Source organism: Microcebus murinus, chromosome 14 (genome assembly GCF_040939455.1).
Source record: "Microcebus murinus isolate Inina chromosome 14, M.murinus_Inina_mat1.0, whole genome shotgun sequence".
In the NCBI taxonomy this organism is placed as follows: domain Eukaryota; kingdom Metazoa; phylum Chordata; class Mammalia; order Primates; family Cheirogaleidae; genus Microcebus; species Microcebus murinus.
This window is the reverse complement of record NC_134117.1, coordinates 58,080,746-58,106,591: the sequence shown is the minus strand read 5'-3', so window position 1 is coordinate 58,106,591 and position 25,846 is coordinate 58,080,746. Positions and strand designations below refer to the sequence as shown.

The window sequence follows — 25,846 nt, the reverse complement described above, 5'->3', positions numbered from 1 at the left end:
CATTTTCCATGTCATAGCTGCCATTTTTTATATTTGCTAGTTTTCATGGTGTAGATTTTTATTTTTAGTATTTCTCTTTCATGAGGGATGAGAATGATTGGATTTTTTTTTTCCCCCTATCTCAGGCCTGCCTGGCTTGCTGTGACAGCCGTGGTGTGTTCCGAGGCCAGCAGGACAAAGCACCATTTGCCACCCTGACACCACGGCTAGCTTGTCCGCCTCGGGACGGCCCAGGGACTGTCCGTCTCCTTGTGAGCTGCCGGAACGGAGGCTCTTGAGTGGAACGCATGGAAGAGGGTCGTGCAGTGTTATCTTGTTTATGTAACTGAAATCACTGGGCACTACGTTAGCTTGGGCAGCTCGGTCCTCTCCATACATCAGTTCAGGGATTTGGCCCTTAACAAAAGCACAGTGAAGACAGCAAATCATGCGGACCCATTTTCCAGATGGTCACATCCTCCAGTCTTACTAACATAAGTTCATTTTCTGGCAAAGAAAGTGCAGGTCTCTTGTCTGAGAGATGAGAACACAGAAACATTTCTTGGGGATATCCCTGACGCATTTATACACTTAGCTCCTACATCTTATTGCTCTAAGAACTGTGCATAAGACAGAATGTGTATGAGTACACACATACACACACATATATGTACATACATATATAAGATGGACTGACTTCTTTGTAGTTACATGTGACCTTAAGGAATATGTGTCAGGCTGGGTGCGGTGGTTCACGCCTAGCACTCTCGGCAGCCGAGGTGAGAGGATCCTTTGAGCTCAGGAGTTTGAGACCAGCCTGAGCAAGAGCAAGACTCCAACCCTACTAAAAATAGAAAAATTAGCTGGGCATGGTGGTGTGCACCTGTAGTCCCAGCCACTTGGGAAATTGAGGCAGGAGGATTGCTTGAGCTCAGGAGATGGAGGTTATAGTGAGCTATGGTGACACCACTGCAGTCTACCCCAGGGTGACAGAGTGAGATTCTGTCTCAAAAAAAAAAAAAAAAGTGTCTTCTCTATGAAAGATTTCACATACCTTTGCCTTTACCTGATTACCCTAAGGTGCTGCTAATATCGTTCCCATGTAACTGTTGGACCCAACTGAGGCTGCGACAGTAGAAAAGACACCTGAGGGCTGCTGGTGAGCCAGGACCAGAAGCTACAAGTCCTAGTTTACGGTCCAGCATCCCTCCTCCCAGTCATTGCCTTTGTTATGAACATGCTACTTCACTGGGCATGCAAACCCTGCCTTGAGCGTTGTGCTGCAGTGGACGAAGACACAGCTGGTATAATTTGCGCCACTGGAATTTCTCTCTGGCTCCAGGGGGATCCTCCGGCAGTGGGGGTCTCTCCATCAGATAATGTTCTCTGTTGTGCCTCCAATATATCTTAGACATACTGTGTACCAGCACAGGGAGCCTGTCCTTTTCTCTGCTCTTTCTCTTAACCCTCTTATGGTATGTTTTTTCTTTATTTTTCCAAATTAGGTAGACTCTTCAAACCGGAAAATTCATGAAATCTTATTTTCTAAAAAAAAAAAAAAAAAAAAACAACAACAACAAAAAAACACTACCAACTTGGAACTCATTAGCATTTAGGGCAGGATGCCCTTTTTTTCTCCCTAGAAGTGGGTGGCTTCTCACTGCTCCTTCAATAATGATTATTTGTTTAGGAAAAGCCAAAGGCTCCAGGAAAATGGGCATCACATGCACAACCTCCTAATGCAGAGGACAAATAAATGATCAGGAGGCTGAGGATGCTGTCTGACCACAGACACTGTAATGTAGGCACATCAAATCAGAGGTAGGAGGCAGGAGGCTGGTAAGACCAGGTTGATGGAATGGACCAGACAGGGGAGGAACCTGAATGAGGCAGGCCTGGTGGGATGTAATAGGGAGTAGTGTGGACTGTGGCTAAAGGGAATAGCTGTAAGCTGGATGCAGTCTGCAAATGGCCATTTTAAGACTTCTGTTATAAGTTGTTTGTAAGAAACAAGATATCAAGCCAGGTACTCATGCCAACATACTGTGCTCTTTCTTTTCCTTTCTTCTCCTAAAATAAGTGCAGTACGACGGGGTGTTGGACAGAGAAATGATCAGGGGTTGCACTTCAGGAATCAACTCAGCGATGGGTTTGCCCTCTGAGCCAGCTTGCAGGGGAAACAGTGGCATTATGAGGGCACTGGTGGTCCTCAAAGAAGGGGCATCCTCTAACCACATGTGCAGCACCCAGACTTAGAACTGGACTGGATGTGGCTCTTGCACTCGGGATACTCACAGTGTGGCCGACAGCCTTGCCTCTCCGATTGCTCCTTGTACCTCCCCCTCTGCTGTCCACTGCAGTCCAACCACAACGGCCTTCAACTGCCCCCTCAGACAAACCAAACCCAGATCTTGCCACTCTCTAGCTTTTGTCTACAAAGCCAGTCACCTTCCAACCAGGTGTTCTCTCCTTCTGGTTTTTCAGTGTTACCTTCAATATTACCTCTTAAGATAGTTTTATTCTGACCACTGAGGCTAAAAGAGGTCCCTAACACCCATTCAAACTACTTCACGTTCTTTAAATCCATTGTCCCTATGTGATATTATTCATTTATTCACTTACATAGCTACTGTCTCTGAGCCTACTTACAACAGAAGTTTAAACAACGCAAGAGCAGCATCTTCCTCTTTCTTCTTTACTGTTGAGCCCCCAACATGGGGAATAGTGCCTGGCATTTAGTAAGTGCCCAACAAATGTATTGATTATAAGCAATAACAACAATAAATACACACACAGCTTGTCATGTGCTAAGTACTGCACTCATCACTTTACAACGTGTACACATTTACTCATCTCAACAGCCCCTTGAGGAAGAACCTGTTATTGTTCCCATTTTAAAGATGAGAAAACTAAGGCAAGGAGAGGTTGAGGTTGCACAGCAAATAAATGGCAGTGCTGGGATCCGCATCCAAGCTGTCTGGCTCTTGAGTCCATGTCTAATCTTCCCTTTCCAGGGTCTGGATGGAACTTAAATTGGGGTTGGGGTTAGGAGGAAGTGATGGCTGGATGGAAAAGAAATCTGAATATTTATATGTGAGTTTCAGCTCTAAAAATTCCTTTCATCGCATGTGTATGCATCTGTGCAAGTGCGTGTCTGTGTGTACGTGAAGCAAACTGGTGTCATTCACAAAAATACATTTCTAAATTGTGATCTTCGAGGCATATACCCATAAGCATAATTATTCCTTCTCATCGTGTATTTCTGCTATCGATCTGCAGGATAAAAACCACATCCCTATCTGTTGCAGGAATGCCTGTGATGAATCAAAACATTATTCTTTTAACAAATGAAGCAGTAAGCAGCAGGAGTTGAGTTATGAAGGACAATATTCACAGAATGTTTAGACACATGATTAAATGGCAATTTGGGGAGGAGTGCTAGAAAAGGAAGATCATTGGCATCTGGAGAGATTTGTGTGTGGATGCCGTGATGTTGCTTTGTAAGGGAGTATCTCAGATGGAAGCTTACCTCTGCCCCCCGCTGTCTGGAGGAATCTCATTCTCTCCATTCATATTCCTGCCAACCCATTTTGTTCCCTCTAGTTACTGCCTTGGTACTTGACTTATCTGCTTTTTCACAAATTAGGGTTGGGGTGAAATACAAAGAAATCACAGGTAACCTTTCATCCAAAGGTCTAGATCCAACTGGTTCTGTTGAACCAGATCCAATTCAATACCTCAGAGAGCTCGTTCATTCTTGGCAACGAAAACAAGATCTTGAATACTTTGATAGGCATTTGGATTAATGATGTGAAAAGTTATTACCAGTGTGCTAAATATGTCTTACTCCAATACTTAAACCAGGTTTATTCATATTATTGTCCAAAATATTAGATAATGAGACTGAAGGGCCTTGCTCAGTTCTGGGCCCTCGATGAATGAAGCCACTGCCCATAAACACAATGGTGGTTACTAGATTCTTGTCAAACCTTTTTTCCTAGGCTAGAATGCAGAAGAAATGCTGTTCTCAGACAACAGTTATGCCCTAACTAGCCTCTCCCAAACATTTCTGTTTGTATTTCAAAGGAAATTAGAGATGGGCTTTAAAACAAAAAATCTCAAACTAATTCACTTTGATTTCTCATCTGCATTTCCAAGAACTGACTCCCTGGTGATGCTACCGACAGCTGTGCAACTCAAATCCAGATGTGCCCCCACCTCCACCCCATGGCCACCATGTGCCCCGTTGGCGTGGAGAGAAAGTTCTCTGGGGCTTCAACCAACTGCATTCCCTGGAGCCAGGGCTGGCTTCGTGGGTGTTCAGCCGGTGTAGTCACACAGGGTCTACACTCAGCAGAATCTCTCACTTGCTTGAATACTCTGCTGTCACCATTCTGGAATCCTTAATAATTCATGAAAAAGTGACCTTGCAAATCATGTAGCCAGTCCTGTTAGGAACACACTAAATGTCTGAAATGTAGAAACATACATAATTTTATAAATTTGGAATTTTAAAAACTTTAACCGGGTAAGTATTTTGTGGTTCTGGAAAAAAATTTTTTCTACTGTAAACAGTTTAATCACCTCTTAGTGAGAACAGTCTTCTGAAATCTCTCTAATTAGGATGAGAATGAAAATGGAATCTCTAAAGAGATGAAGTATAAAAATCCATTTGAAACTGGATTTGGAAACCATTAAGTCTATGACGGAGAATACAGGGTGCTCTCATAGGCATACCCTATAGCTTCTATCATTCCTTCTGGCCTGCTCAAGGAGTTTACCCACACTGAGCCCCACATCACTAGCAGGTAGAAAAGTTAGCTTCAGCATTGTCAGGCCCCCAGAAAGGTCCTGAGTCCAGGGAAACCAACAGTGCCCTTCTCTAGGGACCGTTTTCTCTCCTTGTTGGCTTAGAAAGCCATGGTATGGCATGAAGCCCAGTCAACCTTAATTTCAGATGAATGTTGTTTCATAATTATTTTTAAATCCATAATTCTGATTTCTAACTAAGATACGTTTGCAGTTGGACCACGTTCAGGAATATAGAATAACCTAAATTAGTCTTAGAATGCTTTATGTTGTTTCTTTCCTCAAATAGAGGTCCTTCTGGGATTAGCTTTAATGAATAGATGAGAATAATGCATAATTAGCATATCAGTTGTTTAACACATTCAGGAGAATAACCTTCTTAAGCACTTCAAGAAATGTATGTGTATAAAAACTCTCTGAGTTCTGTTTATGATTTTAATGTGTTCAACAAAACTCTTCTTCATGGATTCTCCAAAGGTCATTTTTTATCCAGCCTATGTCTGCATTTTCACAAATCGTGAATTTGAAAACTCCAAAATAAAGAGGCTTTTCTATATAATAAATAAAGACACTCAGTGGGAGCAATTCACAATACCCAGGGTATAACTCATTCTAAACGTCTGTTTTTGCCTTTTGCAGTGAAAGATGCTTCCATTAAGCTGGGATCTATTTTTTAATTGTTATTGGGTTGTTGTTTTTTTGTCTTAAAAGTGAATAAACAAATGGCTAGATTGTTTGATGCACATCGAGCTATCAAGGAAACCAAAGCTGGGTTTAATCCCTGGGCCAGCCCACCCTCCTCTCTCTGCCACCAACTCCCTACCTCCCTGCAGCAAAAGAACCAACCTGGTCTTGCCCCCACACCTAGTCCTCTCCCAAGAACGTCAGTGTCAGTGACAGGCAGTGACCTAGGAGTCACCCTCGACCCTCTGTCTTCTCCACCTTCTGCTCATATTCAATGTTTTCCCAAGTCCTATTAATTTTACTGACAAATACTGAAATCCATCCACCTCCCTCCATTCTACTGACTCTACCCCAAGCCACGATAGACTCCCTGTTGCCATCGTGCATCTCTGAACCACCCCGCACGCACCAGCCAAGGCAATCCTCTACAAACATGAACCTGACTACATCTCTTGCCAATCAGAACCCTTCACTACTTCCTCATTCCTCTTGAGAAAAAGACCAAAAGGGTGAAAATAGGTTTCGAGGTCCTGCAGCTCTAATCTCCCCCCCCACAAAATCCTCCCTTGTTATGGCTCAGATCTTCTTAGCATAAAATACACTATTTCCTTGGGGAATCTTTCTTGGCAGCCCAGGACCAGGTCAGGTCCCCGCCTACATGACCTCAGAGCCTTCCTTGCACTTTGAGGAATTTACAGTCAAACGCTTACTTGCGTGATGGTTTGAGGAACGTCGGTACCCCCTTCCAGAGCGCGAGCTTTCTGGAGTCGCGCTCCCCACCAGAGCTCCAGCTCCAGCCCAGGGCCCCGCAGGTGGGAGGTGCTCCACCTGCACACGCTCGGCCCAGCGAGTAGGGAGGAGGGAGCGGGATGACTCACCGCGCTCATGAGTGAGTCCAGGACACTGACAGCAAACGCTGTGCCACAGGCGAAGGGCTGCGTGAGGTACAGTTCCGTGTCGGGGTCGTCGTCATCGTCTTGGTCCAAAAACTGAACATTAGTATCGTTCACTAGAAAAACGGTAAAATGAGAATTAGCTCCGAAGACCACACGTGGGCAGTGAAGCCAGAGAGAAACCAGGCTACAGGTTTAGAGACACTGAAGTCACTGAAAAGGAAACAAAAGCATGGAAGAAGCCATAGATGGATCTTTGGGGTGAGGGGCAGCGGGACTCAACGGACTGTTCCCGAGTGGCTGTTTAAGCTTCTGAGACCTGGAGAGCCACAAGCGCGAGCAGGCGTGCTCCGTGGCAGGCCGCTGCAGGACCAGGAGACACTGCTGGCCAGTCCTTTGGTATAGTTTTAGAATCATGACCGAAAAAACACCTTGGAACGTTTTTTGGTAGCCAAGTCCTTTGAGAGATGGACATATTTCAATGATGAGTAGCCATGCTGAGATGGTAAGTTGAGCCACAAAGAAAAGAAAGCAGCTTATTAGGGGTGAAGAGCAAACCCACCAGGAGCAGAGCAAAGGCAGATAGCTAAGCATTCAGCCTCAGGCATGACCCCACAGCCCTGCCCGCGGATCGGATCGGCCCAGGGACCCAGGTCCACACCCAACAGGCCCTGTTTGGTACACAGGAAGCCTCAGGTGGGATGGCTCCCTGGCTGTCCCCTGCTGCTTGCTGACAAGGACTTGCTCCAAATGCTGAATTGCACGGGGACGCCCACCTTCTTCCTTTTCTAAACAGCTCAATCTTTGACGTGCCTCTGCTCGAGCAGACGCAGCACTGGATGCTGTACTTCATTTCTGTCGGAGGATTTCTCAAGGACTCCAGCCGCACACATGTGCAGACTGATGAGTTGTGTCACTCAGATGCCTTTAACTTATTAAAAATTATATGACAAATTAATTCCCATTCCCATCCTGGCTTCAGAAATTATCAGTTTTGCAGAGCAAGTCATAGAGGAAAAGTGGGGAGGGGGCACTCATGATTTCTGGAATAATTATTGCACATGTAGGAAGAGAACAAATGAGATTTCCTTCTTCTGATTCCTTTCTAAATGCATCAGCAGCTAATTCTCTTTCCTAGAGTTATTGTTTTAATTTTTTAAAGTAACTTTCTTGATAACTTTTATTATTTTAAAAAAAACTTTTGTTTGTTTATTGTATGAGTCAGAATAAATGATACTAGCATAAAAGGCTAGGCATGGTATTAGTATTTTTAAATGGCACCATCTTGTTTCCCTAGAGAAAGATCCTAATAGGAGAAAATCTCTGCTCTGTTCTTTCATAGTTAATCACACCTAGGTCTCCATTGTCTCAGCAGCACTTGAATTGCAGGCTAGTGGGAGAGAGTCCAAAATCTAGGCTCTTGACAACTGGGCTTTGAGTTCAGCCTCTATCACCAACTTCCTTGGGTAAAGCATTTCATCATTCTGTACCTTAGTTTCTCTCTCTGCAAAATGGGGAAATCATAGCAGCTATCCCATGAGGTCATCAAAAGGCTTTCTTTCATGAATGAGCTTGTGCCTGGACAGGCTGGCCCAGCATCTGGGTCATGCCATGACTAATGTTAGCTGCTGTCCTGACCGCCCTTCTGACATTAAACAGACATTATGAAAATGTCCAGCTTCCCTCTGGCTCTCTAGGAAATACTTAAGGTCTTGCAAGTGGTAGATTTTCCTTACCTCCCTCCACTTGACCAAAGGCATGCTGTAGGGCACTGCTTAGGCTTTCTCTTTTGTGAATCAGAAAACGTAAACTGGAGACCACAGGCAGAAGAGTGTGGTTCTAGGTGCGTGTAGCAGCCACTGAGGGTGTGTGTCGACACGCCCAAAGAAGCAGCGTCTGTTACCTCTTTTCAAGAGGATGGGGAAGAGCCGGTACTAGACACGGAGGCAAAGTGACTCCCAGTAGGGAGAGAGGACTCCGGATTTCCAGTGGGCTAGGGATTTGGGGTCGCTGGAAAAGAACTCCAAGAGACTAGCCAGGGTCCATGGAAAATCCCGTATATCGTTCTGATACCCAGTCTCAGGAAGAGAGCAACTGGCATCACCCAAAGCTGATTTCACAGAACAGTAATTATGTGGGTGCTAAGAGGCACTCACATAATCACCCCAGATTGTATGTGGTCAAATACAACTGGGAAACCGTTGCGTTAAACAGCTTTACACAAAGCTCTTCCTTGTGAGACTTGCAGGAGTCTCTGCCATGCGAACACCAAAGAGGAATCTCCAAGCAGATGAGGACTGGAGCATACCACACGGCCTAAAAAAACCTTGTTTGGCCTTGGTACCCTCTGTGTCTTTTAAAAGGCATTTTACTGGCATGGTGTAATGCTACTGGAGAAATGGCGCTCACAGTGCAAGGTACGGCTGGTGCAAACACACCTACCAGGCTCTGTGAGCACAAAGAGGAACTCCAGTGAGCGACAAGGACTTCAGGAGAGTCAATTATGCTAACTGAATACCTGAATCGTTGCCTCAGATTTGGGGCAGGAAGCTTTTTCTTTTTTCTTCCACTAATCACAAGTCAAGATATCCTGGTTCGTCAGCAGCACATAAATTCCAAATAGGAAAAAAAAGAAAAAATTCCTGGCAGTGATAATTCTGAGATACATATGCGGATGAATTTTCAACCAGAGGTGTGGGCCACATGAGGTCCTTGGGTTTCTCGTGGCCGTGCAGTTCTGAGAAGAGCCATCCCGAAACCTATGCTTTCAGCCAACTACGCTAAACATGAAAAAGAAGACACCTCTCCTCCAGTCAAAAACAGAAAATAGTGTGATACTCCTTGACCTGAGTGAATTTGTCCTGATAAATAGCTACATTTACAATAATGCAGCACTGAATGGCGGACAATTTATTCCATAGTGTCTAGACACCTCGCAAGCAAGATTACTGTGCTAAAAGCCTGCTCTCTTATTTTGAAATATATTTTGGGGCCAAGAAAACGGAGTGTGCATTTCACTGGTGAGTCATTCAAAGGCAGGTGCTCCCACCTTTCTATCCGCTCCTCCGCTGAGCAGCGCTTTTGCTGTCTCTATTTGGAAGATCCATCCCCAGTTCTGAGCCCTGCTGCTGACGAGTGCCCTTCATGGAGGTATTAACCGAGTCACAGGGAGTCGGGGAAGGGGTGACAAATGCAGTCACGGCCAGAGGCCTTTATCTTCCAGATGAGTCCACTGTGGATCTCCCAGAGAGGGCTCTGGGCTGGGGCGTGGGGGTCGGGGAGAAGCTGTGGCTTGGTGTCTGCCACCCTGGCCCTCTGCACCCTTCTTGAAAGCTGGCTTTAGTGAGAAAGGGTCCCCTAGGAGCCAGCTGCTTATGGCTTCAGAGCCAGAGCTTCTGAGCAAGAGCCTAGTAGGGAAAAAAAGGCAAATAAAGTCAGAGTAAAGGAAAATAAACAGCTGGAGGGAAGGCACCGTCTTTGGGTTCTTATCTTAAAATTTTGATATTTCTCCTTTGACTTCCTTTGAGAGCTGTGAAGAAGTGTCAGTCAAACTGACAGTGCGTTGGAAGAGGGATATAAGGGAGAAGGCGGGAGAGTGGGGCGACAAGAAAAAAAAATTGGGGGAAAAAAAGGCTCAGGCCAAAGAAAACGAATTGGAGCAAAGATGCTTTGGAAACAACTGCCAGGTCAGATGGGTGTGATCAAAGGTTTACTGATGCTGTGTGGGGAAAAATCATTAAGAAAGGCCAGAACAAGACAGTCGATTGCAACCAGAGCCACAAATAAAACACATTCAAAGCAGTGCCATGGGGTAGCCTTTCTGTTACAGCCGGCGAAATAAAAAAACAAGCTGATGATAGTTGGAAACACCAACAACAGAACAAAAGGAGACAGTGATGTGAAGGAAAACAGCGCTCTTACCCAGTTCAGTTATCATTAGAATGTGCGTCCCACTGTTTTTTTCCTGATTGACTGATACCAAAGGCAACTTGCCCGGTTTAGCTAATTGGATACGGCATTTAAGGATTGGGGAAAGGGAGTGGAGGAAAGTACAGAAAAAGAAGAGAGTGAGGGAATAACAGAGGAAACATTCTCCAGGAAAGGGACCCGGGACCATAGGTGGTTTGCATTTCCCTTGTGGGGAAGAGGCCATTCTGCAGTTTTGCAAATTCACAAATGGTAGCAGGGGCTGCTGTGGCCAGGTTAGAAGTTGGACTCCATTGGCCAACGATCAGGGCCCTCAAAACCTCATCATCTTTTGGACCGGAATGGCATTTGCTGAAAATGGCCTTTGGCTGAGAAGTTCAACTAGGATAGGTTAAATGCGGAGTTATTTTTACACATTAGCCCAGTGCTTCTACCTCGTTCTCAAAATGGGTTTGGCTTAGACCTGAGGTTTTGTATGTCAGTGGAGGGTTCGGATCATAGGAGCTTCTCAGACCACAAAATGCTCAAAAGAGGTGCTTCCAGAGAAAAAATCACTGGAAAGAATCCATGGACTAAGCCTTTCCTCCCCCTTCCTGAATTTATGTCCCAATTTCAAACCCATTGTCTCATGCTCCTTTGTAAAGAGAGACCAGTATGAAGGAATCTGTCCATTCATCTCAGAGGAAAGATAGATCAATTTACCTTTTGGGTCATCTGCCATATTTCTACCTGTATCTCTCTCCAACCACCCGTCAAACAAACCCCACTAGAACCTACAAGGCTGGAAGGGCTAAGAAACAGACCAACCTCCTCATATCCCATATGGTCTGGAAGAGAGGACAGAAATTCCCCCCAAAGCTGACGTTGACCCCTACCTAGTTCAGTGATGATGGGGATGTTGACTCCAGTGGTGATGGACGGCTGGCGTGACATCCCATGCACTGGGCTGTTATCTGGAGAGGATCTGTCCATTCCTGGAGGTGTGAACCCTAGTGGGAAGGAAAGAGAGGAGGAGGAAGAGAAATCAGAGAAGCGGAAAATTTGGAAATAATGAGAGCGCAGTGTGTACACACAACCTGAAAAATGTAGCTGACGCGTCATTCATAGGTCAACAATGAGCTCTTCCAGGATGAACTCTGATAAGTTATTTTTTAGAAAGACAAAGTAGGAAACCGTTATAAATAATTCTAACTCACTTTGATAGTTCCCTAAAAGTTCAGACTCTACACCAATTATTTATCCTGTTCATGGACTTTGGTCCACTTCCCTTCTGTGCACACAAGAGGAAATTAGCACTGTCTTCCCCACCCCCTGAAGTTAGATATGGCAATGTGACATACGCGATGCTCTAGCCCTGACAAGTGAACAGAGAAATGCATATCTCTTCTGGCATAAGTGCAAGATCTGTCACCTGTCTCTTCCCAGGCCACGGCCACTGTGGGGGCAGCCCTGGACAGACCCACAAAGCACTCTGAGTGAACGAAAAATAAAGCTGTGTTGCTTTGAGCCACTGAGACGTGTTTGTTCACTGTTGTCCTTACCACAACATAACCTAAGGCATCCCAACTGCCATCGCAAGCCGAGTGATTGCCTGTGCTCCCGCCAGTGAGTGGCTTAGGCCTGGGTTTTGACACAGTTGTGGCCAACGGGATGTGGGAGGAAATCTGCTTGGGGGCTTTCAGGAAGTGTTTCCTTGCTCTTGCACAGAAAAACATAGGAAGAGATTCTCTTTTAATGTACTGAACATTGTTTATATGTCTGTAGTGCCTGGAACTGTGGCAGCCATCTTGCCGTAAGGATGGGCACCAGCTGAGGACAAAACCACCTTCGTGATGTGGGCTGAACTGAACCGTAGAAAGAACTGTCTTGGAGCTCCTGAGGCAACCAGCCCTGGGACCATCCCGCCCCAGAGTTTCTATTATATGAGATTTTACATATGTATACACACACATACATATATACACACATATATATATTCACATGCATATATATATATATATTCACATACTATATATAAGATATAAATATATACATGTATATGTATACATACATATCCATGAGAAGGAGTTTACTTGCAGCTAAATTCCTAACTGATGTACGTGCCACCTGCTTATGGTTGACCCCTTGAACTTCCCAGTGTGCCCAACACCAACCTCATAAGGCATATGCGGGCACAGGAAAATTGGACAGCAGCCTATTTGGTGTGTGATTTTTGCAGTTTGCTTTTGGGATTCTTTTGGTCTCATGTCCAAGTCTCAAGTACGTATCAGGATGAGCTTGGACCAACTATCACGTCAAGTTCAGCCTGAATGACTGCCTCTTTAAGCATGTGCATAGAGACATAAACATGAGAAACTTGTTTGCCTCATACATTCATTTGGTGAAAATTCATTTTTCCAAGTGAAACGTATGGCAAGTGATACCATGAGCTCCATGGTGTTGGCAAGGCCCAGTCTCTCTCCCACCCCATAGGACAGGCAGGTGTTCACATTCACTTTGGCCTCTCTTTTTTGCCCTTGATGGATTGCTACATGGATTTGTTAATGAATTAGAAACTTATAGGAACAAAATCACTTGCTACATTTTCAAGGATAAAACTCCAAGTAGATTACTATGTGACCAGATTCCTGACTCACTCCCCAGCAATGTGACAAGATTGGATTGAATCTGGCATTTTGGTTAGGTGTGACTCAGGAATGAAATGACAGGTGCTCAATAACTGCCTGTTGTTTTGGAGGTGCATAATGCATGAAATTCCAGAAAAATATAAAGCAGTTTTCTTATATCCTGCTCTCCTGTATATAAATTTCTTATCATTGAGTGCCATACTTTCCAAAAGAACAAAAAAAGTTTTACTTAATATCACTTCCCTGATTGCACTTGATTTTGTTCCTTATATTAATATGCTGCGAACAGGGTAAGTCATTTTGAATGACATTGCAGTGTCCATCTTTCTAAACTTTGGAATGTGTATTTTCCAGCCAGCCACATAACCAAAAACATGCATTTTAAATGCTAGTTGTTTTCTTCACCCAGAATAGTGAAGGAGAAAACTAAACTGTTTTCATCAGAAGTTTCATTCAAAAGCATGAAAAACTGCAAGTGACAGCTGTGCAGATTCAGTGGATGTGACGTTTTTGAATTTCTTCAACTTGACAAGTAAACACCTTAAATCGGTAATGCTATATGCATAATACATGGCCTGTATTTTGACATCCATCATCAAATGCTGACTTGAGAAAATACGGGTTTGTACGTCAAGGAATAGCACCCATAAAGCAGGGAGAAATGCAGGTCACACAGTATTACGAAAACTGTATTTCATTACAGAACCTGCAACAAGCCAAAGCATCCTTTTATTTTATCTTATTTAAAGATTCCATTTTCAGCTGTGAAAAGACTCAATTCCTTTGCATGAAACCTTCATTTAGAAATGACATGCTTGCTTCATAGGCCTCTTTCATTTTGCTTTCATATTCTATTTTCCCCTTCAGTCGCCAAGCCTGGTTCCATTAGCATCTGCAACTGACAAACTATGGTGGGTGTCCAAAGACATCTCTCCACCGAAGGCCTGTCTCTCTCTTGTGCATGACCCTAAGACGAGGGTGCTTGTGTTGGCAAGAAAACTTCAGCAACGATCATGCCTCTTTTTGCTTCCCTACTTTTCTAGCTGTACATTTTAAAAGCAATAGGTAACAACAACCTAAAAAATAGATTTCTTCTTTTTCCCTTGTATAGAGTTGTGTTAAAGATGAACAGAATTTATTAGTATTTCTTAGGGGTCCTAATATGGGAAAATTACAGTCTGAAATGGCAGGGCTGACCCAGATTCCCCCAATGACCTTGGAGAGAAGAAAAATTTCACACACCTTCTTTCTAAAGGGGACGAGGCAATCAGCCTTTGATGCCATGTGATGGCATCCACCCCATTCATCATGGCTGCAGTTGACAAAAGGACAGGTCTAAATCGTGTACAGGTCTCTGAGGGTCCTACGCCCAACCCCATTACTGTTTGTAGCAGTAGACACCTCTTCGGTTGCACTTTAAGTCTCTCTACATAAAACAACGCTCCAGTTCTGCACATGAAAGCACTGGCACATGGCATATACTCCAGGGATCTACGGCTAGGGAGCAGTGAAACTGGGAAATGCTCCTTTCATTAGTTAAACTAACACTTGGGAAATTAATTTTAGAAACAACCACTTAGTTTTGCCAGAAGAGATGACTAAGAATACCAGCATTGGAGAAATGGAATGGGAAGCCCTCAATCAAGAAAAGACTCAAGTTTAAATTATCTACAGTTCAAGCTCTTGCCGAGATGGGATCCTGATTCCTTAGGTGTGTCCCCTTTGCTCTTGGTTAGCCATGACCATGGGAGGCAAGTTATGTGCTAAAAGTGACTTCCAAAGACCACCTGAGCTCCTTAAATTGAAGGTCCCTCCCTGTTCCAATCTTCATTGGCAGATGTGACAGGTTTCCGTTATCCGTCTTATTCATTTGGCATGAGGCATAAGTACCTTGACCAACATTATCTCCTGCCAAGTATTCTCCCTCCATACATTGTTTAAGAACTTTAGGCCAGAGAGTAGGTTTTCCATTTCTGTGAACTTCCCAGATTATCTACAAAATGCCCGGTACATAGAGAAGAAATAGAATGGAACAGTTAAGAGCACAGGCTGTGAAGTCAGATGCCTCGGGTTCCAGTTCATACACTCCTGAGCCATGTAACTGTAAACATTGTGCAGACTCTCTTCAAGTCTCTGTTTCTTCATCTATAAACCAGCAGTACTGCCTGCAGCGGACAATTGTAAGGGCAAAATAGCACATTCAAAACATTTAGTAGAATGCCTGGTATGAAGCAAGTACACCAAAATTCTGGCTACCAACACTAATATTTTATTAGATACACAATAAATATTTGTGGATTGCTACCGCTTCCCAATGGATAAAGAATGGAGGAAGAATTTGATAAGAATTTAAAAAGAATTTTTTAAAAAGAATTTTTACATAGAGAAAATCCTGGAAAATTAATGAGAAGGCAATGAGTATTATATTAACACACACACACACATATATATATATATGTATGTATTTGTATATATTTTGCTTTAAATAATCAGATCAGTTCTGTGATAGAAATGCAGCCCAAAATATCTAAGGAAGGAAGAGTCTGAATAGTGGGATGGCTGGGGTTTTCTTCAGATATGTTAAAAAACTGGTGGCCAGTCTTCATATAAGTTCCATATTCCTTACGGCAACTGTGGAATCTCTCTGGAGGCTTCTGTTTCCTGGACCCACTCTCCTCCTTCCCTCAGTTATTTAGAAGCACAAAGCCCTTTTTTGTTTCTCAGGCTCGTGAAATGGTTTTTGCTAATCCCTACTCACTTCTCCAGCATTGGAGCATAGGCACCCTGCTGGGTGCAGCTGTTCTTTCCAGACACTGGTTATTCCTGGATCCGGAAGCACTGGGCCTCTGCCAGGGAGATTATGGGAAGGTTAAGCATCCTTTAGTGACAGGTTAAGAGTAATTTCAGTTAGAATGGATGGAATTAAAGAATGCAACACAAACACTTGGCCTATTCCTAGGAAGTATAAGGTGTAAAGACAGGAATAACAAGGAGATCACTAAGGTTTCTTCTTCTTATTATTAATTGTTTTGGACACTTGCATATGTATGTATGCATCCACATGCAGAACCTAAGAGCCACCATGTGGTTACACGTAAAGAAAGGCTATGGCTCAGACCAAACCTACAGAGGGAACGGCTGGAAAGGGTTCCAGGACAAAGTGAACGCAAGCGCACTAGAAAATGAGACAGGCTCCAGGTGACAGTTGTATGGGACTCGAAGCGAAGGCAAGAATGCTCTAGATCTAGACTGATTACGATAATTGAAAATAAAGGAAAGCAAAGAAAGGATGAAACAGAACTTCAGGAAAACAGGGAATGATAAGAAAATAGCTAACATGTATTGAGTGCTCACTATGCACTAAATCCTGTTCATCTAGTAACTTTAGTTCTCAAAGCCATCCGAAGTAGGTACTCCTATTTTATAGAGGAGGAAGCTGAAGCACAGAGAAGGTAACCAACTTGCCCCAGGGCACAGATCTAGGAATCAGCAGATCTCAGATTGGAACCCAGCCAAACTAGTCCCTGAGTCTCCTCTAAACCAGCACACCCTATAGCTGCTTTTTATGTGCCAGACTACGCTGACAGGTTTTTCATGGGCCACCTCATTTATTCCTCATAACAGCACTATGAGTTTGGGGACTTGATGTTTCCATTGTGTAGAAGAGGCTAATATGATTCAGAGCAGCTGAGTAACTTGCTCAAGCATGCCTTGGCCAGGCCGTCTGACCTCAGAATCCAGGGACAACTGCGTGCCATGCTGCATCCCTGTGTGGGTGCTGGTCTCTCCTTCTCAGGTACCGAGCCTGGCAGGCAAATTTGAGGCCCAAGCCAGTCTTACTTTTTATTGTTTTCACTTTTAAACAATAGCAGATAACAACTGGGACCCATTGCAGTTATGCTTAACTTGCTTTGCAATGGCAGCGTGCGCAACTCAGTACATATAATAAATGCTTTATTACAGTACTTTTCCATGGGGGAAACTCAAAGTACTTTCTAAATCTTCCCTAGTTAAATCCCCAAGCTTTTCCAGGGAGAGAGGGAGATGGAAATTCTTATCAATCACCTCGCCTAGAATAGATGGAGAAATGAAGGTAAGTGCTTCTCCCACCCCCATAGACTTAACATAAAGGAATTGGTTCAAATGGCAGGCCAAATTATCTTTTATTGTGTGCATATAAATGATGGTTAGAAATCCATATGCTACGTTAAACTAGGGAAATAAATTAGACCGAGTCATCTAGGTTTGCTGAGACAGGTATTCAATATGAAGTTGTAAAAGGGAAAGATCACCGTTAAAAATGATCTATAAAGACATGTTAAAATCAAGAGAAACATCTCATATTACATCATCTATGAGATGAATTAAATTTCCTGTTAATGCCAGGGGAAAAAAAAGCCCCAAAGCCAAATGTCAGATGAAGTACAGATCAATAAAAATATTTTGATAAGTAAATGCAACAATGCTATTTAACACATGATTGGCAACTGCTGAAACATAAATTATCCAAATTTCCCATTGTTGCTTATGGGAAAATTATGCAGATTAGAACTTGATTAGGCTTATATCATGAGACTCAATTTGGACTTTTAATCTATTAAGCTCCAATAAATGAGGCATCTGAATAGCTCCCCTGAGCAACTACAGTAATAGCCACAGCAGTCATTTCTGCAGTATGTATTCCAACAAATTCTTCAGCGGCTGAAGTAAAGAAAATTCCATGTAGAGAAGCACAATCGCTTTCTAACTTGTAGGGGGAAAATCCATGTGCTCAGGGTTGATTTGGGAAATAGATTTTTTGGAAATGAATGCAAGAAAAATCTGACCAAAGGAAAAACCTCACTTTAGCCTTGTAAAATTTTTTTCACAGTAGTTTTCGGCAGCTTCCCACAAAGCTGGGGTCCAGAGTCAGGAAGGCCACGTGGCTGACTGTCTTTACTCAAATAGAAAATGATTATTTGCCAAGCTGGCAGCTTCTCCTAACACTGCCCAAAGGCTACTCCAACTGATCCCTCTTCACTTAGGAGCCTGAGCTGGAAGCCCCCACCAGGGTGCCGGAGATCAATGCCAAAAAGGGGATTGGGGAAACTCCCCTGCTCATTTTTGAGTATATGATTATGTGCTTTAAACTAAATAGCCTCTGTGCTTGGTAGAGAAACTGAATCTGATGACTGTCCCCTGCCCAAAGCAGAAAGGTAGAGCTTACAGACCGTATACAAAGACAATTCTGTGAAACCTAAACCACAACACCATTGGGTCTCTTTTGCCTCTTTACCAATCACTCCAGGTAAGGGACACGAGAGCTTTGGATTTCATCTCATCAACCCCTCCAGTTTACAGATGAAGAAACCAAGACTCAGAGCAGAGAGGTTACTGTATCCAAGACCACGGAAGCAGTTAGCGACAGAACCAGGATAGTTGATAGCTGTCACTAATTTGCTCCCTTCCAACTCCTTTTCCACGTGAAGAACCAATTCCACAGTGCTTAGTGGTGGTGAGGGGGCAACTCGGTCCCCACCCTGGACACAGGAGTAGCAAAATGAAGCCAGGTAGTTTGACCTCACAGGGCCCCAAGATGGTCCTCCATCACCATGGCTTCACCACTGGTGTAGAGATGGGCCTGTCCAAACTGAGGCCAATCCATGGACATTATATAAAAGATGTTAAAAATGCTTTGGCTGCAAAACCAGGAGCCTGTGAGTGTGGAGCTTCTTGTGACCATTTAGCCCACAATGGGTGAAAGAAAACAGGGCCAATGAATCAAGAGGTGAAGAGAATGAGACATAGCTCTGTCATCATTCAAGCTCTTGTACCTAAATGTGCCTAAAGCCAGAGGCTCACCAGTTATAGGACTCTCTTTTTGTTTAGGCCTTTTTGAGCTAGATTTCACTTGCACTAAATGCTCCAACTAATACAAGAACTGAGAAAAATCTCTGTTCTTTTTAATGCTGAAATGGCTCATGTGTGTTTTATTTTCTACTGAAACACTTGACTGCACCTTCATTCAAGGTTGCCTGTGTGCTTCCAGTGACCAGAGACAAGACTTGGGAGTATGAACTCCCTCCATTTCTTTCTATTTACAGTAACTGACGCTGACACTATTAGTGGCATGATTTTCTAGAGACTGTATTTGATTAGCACCTTGGGGAGCTGGCTCCACCCACTGTGTAGAGTGCTTCATCCTTTTTAGAGTTTGCATTTTGGGTCTGACCCAAACCAAAGCAAATTAAACCAACCAAACAAACAAAATTCTTCTATAGTTATTTGCCCATTAAGCTTCATGAAATATATTCGGCATTAGACATGTGTCCCACACATGAAACAAATGTATTTGCTGGAGTTGTCTCTCCAAGTAGAAGGTCTCTTTCCTTAAAATTAGCTTAAAGAGTTTACTGTCTACTATCTGTCTCTCAGAGGGGTTGCCGAATAGAAAGAAGGAAGAAAAGAATAGAGCTAGTAATGACTTGAATGTAACTAAAGCTATAGATTTGTAAAGAACCTAAAATTCACCTGGGATAATGTCTCCATTTGCCCAGGAGCTCATGTTGTCACAGTGTATTTTCCACGACATCTCAATTTCTGAATTTTACCTCCTCCTAATTCAAGTTACAATTTAAAAATAAGATATACTTACTTGGGTGGTACAAATCAAATGACTTACAATTTTACTCACACTTTGGCCTAAGCAATTTCACTTCTAAACTTATATGTACATTCACAATTTCCTAATATTGAAGATGTGGCTACCATGTTCGCCATTCACAGTTATTAAGTAATAATGTTAAATCAAAAACAACATGAATGTCCAATTTTAGGAAACTGATTATGTTAAGTAAGCATTCACTAAAAACGATGCAGAAAAAAAATTTTTTTAATGAAAATATAACCAGAGAAAAGTGGTCACGATAAAATCTTTGTGGAAAAGCAGAGGTCACACACTAACATGTACGATCCATTTTTTATTTTTAGGATAAAAGTATTTATATCTATGGAAACAAGGCTAATATGTCAACTTTCTTATGTCTGAATGGTAAAATTACAAGGAATGCTTATTTTTGCTTATATGAGTTGTTAAATTTTCTAAAATGAATGTTTTATTGATTCAATGAGAAAAATTTTAAAAATTATAAATTATAATAATGAAAGAAAAAAAACCTGAAACCTTGACACCTCATGTGAGCTCCATGGGCTGAGAGTGGGTGGTTGACATTCTGGACGGACATGACTTGCTGACCCACAGGATGAGAAAGGTCGTTGAGCAACCCACTTGATCTGGCATTTGGGGAGACTGAAGCTCTGGGATAGAAGTGACCAGTCCAAGGTTACAGAGTAAAGACACTTCAGAAGAACAGGGCACAAAGAGAGTTTCAGGGGTCCCAGTTCTCAGTTGTTTCAATTCCCCACCATTTTATAGGAGCCACACCATCTCAGAGCAGAGGCTACACCCATGTGCCTAAGAAAAGCCACAAGGCCCTGGGAACACAGCTGAAGGGAGGAGCAGTTAGAGCTTGTTTCCAACACAGATGAAGAGTGGCACCTGTTCATTCTCATGTCTGCTCCCACCAAGCCTCAGAAATGCTGTCTCCTCTCCTCCCTCCCAACCCAGCTCTTGCCCCTTCTCCATCTCTTCCAGGAAGCCTGCCTTGACTAACGTCTGGCAGGTAGAGACCTTATGAAGGCATCTTCCTCCGTCCTTTCTCCCTCCTGTTATTCACTATTTAAAAATGTACGAATTACTACTAAATATGTACTAATTACTACATACTATAATGCTTAAATGGTTTTAAGCATCTTTAATTTTCTCTTTTTTTATTTTCATATACCTATTGGATTCCTCAATTTCAATATGGCATGGACTATGCTAGCTTTTTCTTTATCATTATTATTTATTCTTAATTCCTGTTCTGGGACCCTCCTTCTCTGTTGCCACCACAAGAGGACAAGGCTGTTTTGCCACTACCATGGGGTCTCCTCTTTCATGCTGGATCACATTTCCAGTAAACTAGAGGCTTGCTATGCCAGGGAAAAGGCAGACATATACATTACAAGACACTGATATGAAAGGGATACTAATAAAACACACAAAAATCCCCCCTCGTGCTGCCAAGACTATATACCATTTTGTTTCCATTACATCATTTTTTTTCTCCCCCTTTTGCGAGCATTAATCAAAGAAATGCAAAGAGCTCATTAAAGTGATAGATTGACTGAAAATGTAACCACCTTTTCATTATAAACAGTTTCTTTATGTTCTCAGCGCTACGGGCTTTGTTTTTCAGCATTTGTCATGTAGTTCAAATGTCCTTTTTACATTTAAAACACCAAATGCCAAATAGGTCCCGGTTGTTTGGTTTAGTATGAATCAATGGCCAGCATAGCAAAAACCAGAGCTACAAAATCACAAGCAAACTAAAACATCCATATCTTAAGCTCACAGAAAATTAAGTAGCTGTAAAAGATGGATTTGCCAAGTGATCCAAGGCACTGCCATGCAATTCAGAGAGGCAGAATCCCATCACCAACAGCTTCCAGCCGGCTGTCTCTGAACGGTTCTAGAGACAGGACGCCTGGACCAAGAGAGTGGCTGAGGTTCCAAACATTTGATAGTCTTTTAAAAGAAGTCACTTTATTTTTTTTTTCTCTTTTAAGTATTAAAGGGTTTCCCGTATATGTGTTTATGCTGAAAGACAAATATGTAACTGGGATCTTGGATCCTGGGGTCAGACATTCCCACACACATACACACAGATCTTCACCAGAGGAGGCTTGATTCACGCCGGTTTGATTCTGAGCAACTCTGTTTAAAGAATGATCAATATCTTCTGACCACAACCAGAAATAAGCCATAACATCATGGTTAAGAACTTGAACTCTGTAACTAGACTGATTAAGTTTTGAGTCTTGCCTCTTTCAGCTTCTAATTTTGTGATCCAGAGCAATTTATTTAAATTCCCTGTCTCAGTTTCTTCATTGGTAAAATGGGAGAGTAATATGTCATGAAGATTAAATGAGTTAATATTAATAACACAGGAAACTGTTTACAACAGTGCCTGGCACAGAATAAGCATATTATAAGAACCAATTTATGATTATTTATCAATTAAAGTTGAAGAGTTGGCAGAGAAAACAAAAGACAAGAGTTTTGTGCTCTAGGTCAACTCCTAACTCTGTGAAAACACAGAAGGATTCAACACCTTGTCCAAACTCAATTTTCTCATCCATAAAATGAAGTGCAGGAAATACCCCAAATCCCTTCTGATTATCATGCATCATACATAATGTTGGAACCATGATAATATGGGGTTTAGTCATTCAATATTCAGAAGTGGCTACAGAAACATTCATGGTTTTTTTTTAAGGAAGTTGAAGTGGAAGACAGTATCCTATCACATAGTCTGTATCAGCAAACACAGTTAGATTAGATAGATAGATAGACAGATAGACATAAGAGACACACACTTAACACATTGTGCCATGACAACCATGTGGCTTGCACATCACAGCTCTAGACATGACATCATAGCCTCTCTCTGGAGTATCCCCGAATGCATGGCCACTCCATTTGCTAACAGTCAAAACAGGTTCATTTGCTGCTATATAATCATAGTTGTGGCAATGGCTCTGGTTCTCAGTTTCTTCATCTGTAAAGTGGGGATGATTCTGAGTCCCCTCTCAGCTCTGAAGTTTATATCTCTTTCATGACCCCAAGTTTTAAAAGCAAACTCCTACAGAATAAACAGCAAAGGGAATCAAGTTCTCCCTGCAGACTCTTTTACAAGCCCTAGTGCGGATCCTGCTTTCAATTCAGTGTTCCTCCTTTGCCAGGAGGATGAAACTTCAGTGCCCAGACCAATGAGAAGGATGTACTTTCTCCAAAGTTGCTATAATGGCTGAGAAGGCCATAAATAACCATTTATTAAACAAACACTATGGGCTAAAGGAAGAGAAACTGCCACAATTAGGCCCCTGAGGCCTGGCAGGCACAGTGTATAACGGTGGGACTCTCATAATCCTGGCAATATATTACCAGTTGTTCCATTCTCTTGAAGTTATCTTCATAATCAAGATGCTATCCCAGCTATTGTGGGCTTTAGAACTATTTTTAATTTTAATTTAAAGAGCAATTAAAGAAAGACAATGGATACGCAGGATAATAAAGTAAGTGATTAGCAGCATGCAAATGACAAAGGCTTAATGATAATATGGTTCTAGTCTCCAAAGGGCTTGTCGACAGAAAGCCCTTTCTACATGTGGTTGTTCAGCTAATGTGTCTCAACCCACAATTACAACATTGCTGACACCATTAACCAGTGAAACAACATCACTTCGCGAAATCCTTGTTGTCTCATTAAAATGGAAAGGGTCAGGTAATTTACCAGCCTTGTATGTCTAGTTTTGTTGTTGGTAATTAGCAAACATTACCCAGCATGGACTCCCGCTGGGAGCTGGAGAAACTTTGTGAAATATTAAAGAGGAAAGTCTTTATATTTCACTGGAAAATTGAAAAGAGGTGCAGTAATACGCTTGCGTTTAGGGAAAAGAAAAAGGAAGTTGGAACTCTTGAACTTAGGGAGAGAGATTCAGAATGCATTGGGAAGTCACTGCCCAAATCAAGACCCTCCCTGAATCACAAAATAGGATCTACATCCCTGTTTACAAAAGAGAGTTGGAGAGGGGAGGATAGGAAAATTGCAAACTTTATCTTTATTGGTCTTAAGGTTTTTGAATTAATCTCCTTGAAGTAAAAGAAAGGGGCTATAAAAGGTTTTCTCTTTGAAACGCCTTATGACTTAAATAAGCACCAGAATTGTTTATTCAAAAAATTTTATTTGTTCATATTTTTTTTTAAACTTAGAGAAAGGAGAAATATATCCCAGGGCCCTGACTTCCTGCCTCCCTGCTTCCTAATGGAAGCCTCCACACGTTGGCACTGGGACCCCGCCCGCAATGCCGGCCAACACTTGGTGTGCTGTCAGGGAGCGGAATGGTATCTTACTCTTTAAATGGAACTTTTGGAACATAAAACACATTCCAATAAATGTGAGCAGAAAATTATGAATTCATTAAACTACTTTGGTATCTTGTGCTATATATAATATTTATATTCCGACTACTGTAAAATATGCTTTAATATCTTTAGGCAACTATAAGGACTTAAATATTTATAAAATGGCTAAAGATAAAGTATGGCCCTCTTATTCCTACATACAGATGATGTAAGGCGTGCAATCAAAGACAATAACACTCTCTGCCCATTTGTCATCTTAAAGGAGCCGATCAACACACCCTCCCTCGTGGGCCATCTACATAAGAGTTGTTGCCGACATAGGCAACTCCGGAGGAGTTTGCGCCTTAAAAACTACCTAGAGTGCTATACTTCATAGAAAACAGGGCTTTCTGAAAATGGAGACAAAACAATAAATTTGCAGGCAAAACAGCTCCAAGAGGGGCTTCAAAATACTGCTGTATTTTTCTCTGGGACGTGTGGGAACAGGAAGCATTTTGATTTAATATTTCATAACACAGAGACAATTGCTTCCTTGCATGGTATATAATTAATGCTCATAGAAATGAGGTGTTTTTTTTTTAATTCTTCAGTATCCTAAATGCAAATAAATAAATAAATACATAAGGAGACACACCTGTGTAATGGGAAGGGCTTCTCTTAGAAATGTGGATCAGCCCCATATAATCCCAATAAAAAGAAAAGCCACTGTGACTTTATAATCACCTGGGGGCCTATTAAAAGTAGTTTTATAGATTAAGTGTGAAACCTCAACTCTGATGTTCTCATTATTTACCCTCTTTGCTTGCCTGTAGACCCATGGTCTGACTGATTTTCAAAATTCTTCCATTCCCTATGCCGATTAGGCATTCAGAGAATTACTTGTGCCCAGCTGCCTTGATCTCTCAATATGGACACCCCCCGGTTTATCTTCCCCGTCCCCACTAGGGAACCATGTGGAAGCTTGTGAATAAAAGTCATTTCTCATATATCCTGGATTTTCATAATGTCCATTATATGCCTTCCAAACTTCTCAGTGATCACCCCTAGGAGGCTGCCAGTTCTATGACGCTTTAGTAAATCAGCAGCCCAGATACGAGGATTGGGGATGGTTTCCTTGGGTAAGTAAGGGGCTAAGGCTGAGCTTCTCAACTTGGGATGCACCTGGAATTGCTGATGCCTGCGTCCTGCCTGCAGGGTCTGATTTAATAGCCTGAGCTTTTTGAAGATGTTAAAACTTCCCCGAAGTGATTGCAGTGCGCAGCTAAACTTGAAAACCAGTGGCTATTTCAGAAATAAATCCACCCACATATGGTCAACTAATCTTTGATAAGGATGCCAAGAACATATAATAGGGACAGAATAGTGTCTTCAATAAATAGTGTTGGGAAAACTGGATATCCATATGCAAAAGAATAAAGTTGGATCCTTTTACACTATATACAAAAATCACATCTGAAGGACGTGGTGAGCATTGTGGAGGGGAAGGGCATACCTCTGACCCTTCCTAGGGAGAGGCAAAGATATAAAATGTAACCAAAATGTTAAAAAAAAAAAAAAAAAAAAAAAAATTTATCGGGTGTTGGGCAGGTGGGAGGCAGGAGGAGGGGATGGGCATATACATACATAATGAGTGTGATCCATACCACCTGGGAGATGGACACACTTGAAGCTCTGACTTGAGGAGGGAGGAGAGGCAAGGGCAATATATATAACCTTAAAAACATTTGCACCCCCATAATATTATGATATAAAAAAAATCTACTTGAAAGAGATTAAAGAGTTGAACGTAAGATCAGAAAACTCCTAGGAGAAAACTCAGGGGAAAACCTCCTTACCATTGGTCTGGACAATGATTTTTTTTTGGATATGATCCCAAAAACACAGGTAACAAATGTAAAAATAAACAAATGGGACTAGAT

General features: G+C 42.3%; 1 protein-coding gene across 27 annotated transcripts in view; it reads right to left on the bottom strand.

Annotated features, from left to right (window-relative positions):
• The window catches only part of KCNMA1 (potassium calcium-activated channel subfamily M alpha 1), a 722,512-nt gene that overhangs the window by 28,671 nt on the left and 667,995 nt on the right, over positions 1-25,846 (bottom strand). For 18 of the 27 annotated variants that reach the window (XM_076010108.1, XM_020280455.2, XM_020280466.2 and 15 more), the window contains 2 exons: positions 11,168-11,281; positions 6,351-6,481 (listed from right to left, as the gene is read on the bottom strand). In XM_076010108.1, the coding sequence (XP_075866223.1) occupies positions 6,351-6,481; positions 11,168-11,281 (245 nt within the window). Of the gene's footprint in view, positions 1-6,350; positions 6,482-10,286; positions 10,368-11,167; positions 11,282-25,846 lie in introns of all 27 variants that reach the window. The other 9 variants (XM_076010104.1, XM_076010105.1, XM_020280457.2 and 6 more) reach the window with 1 other exon arrangement.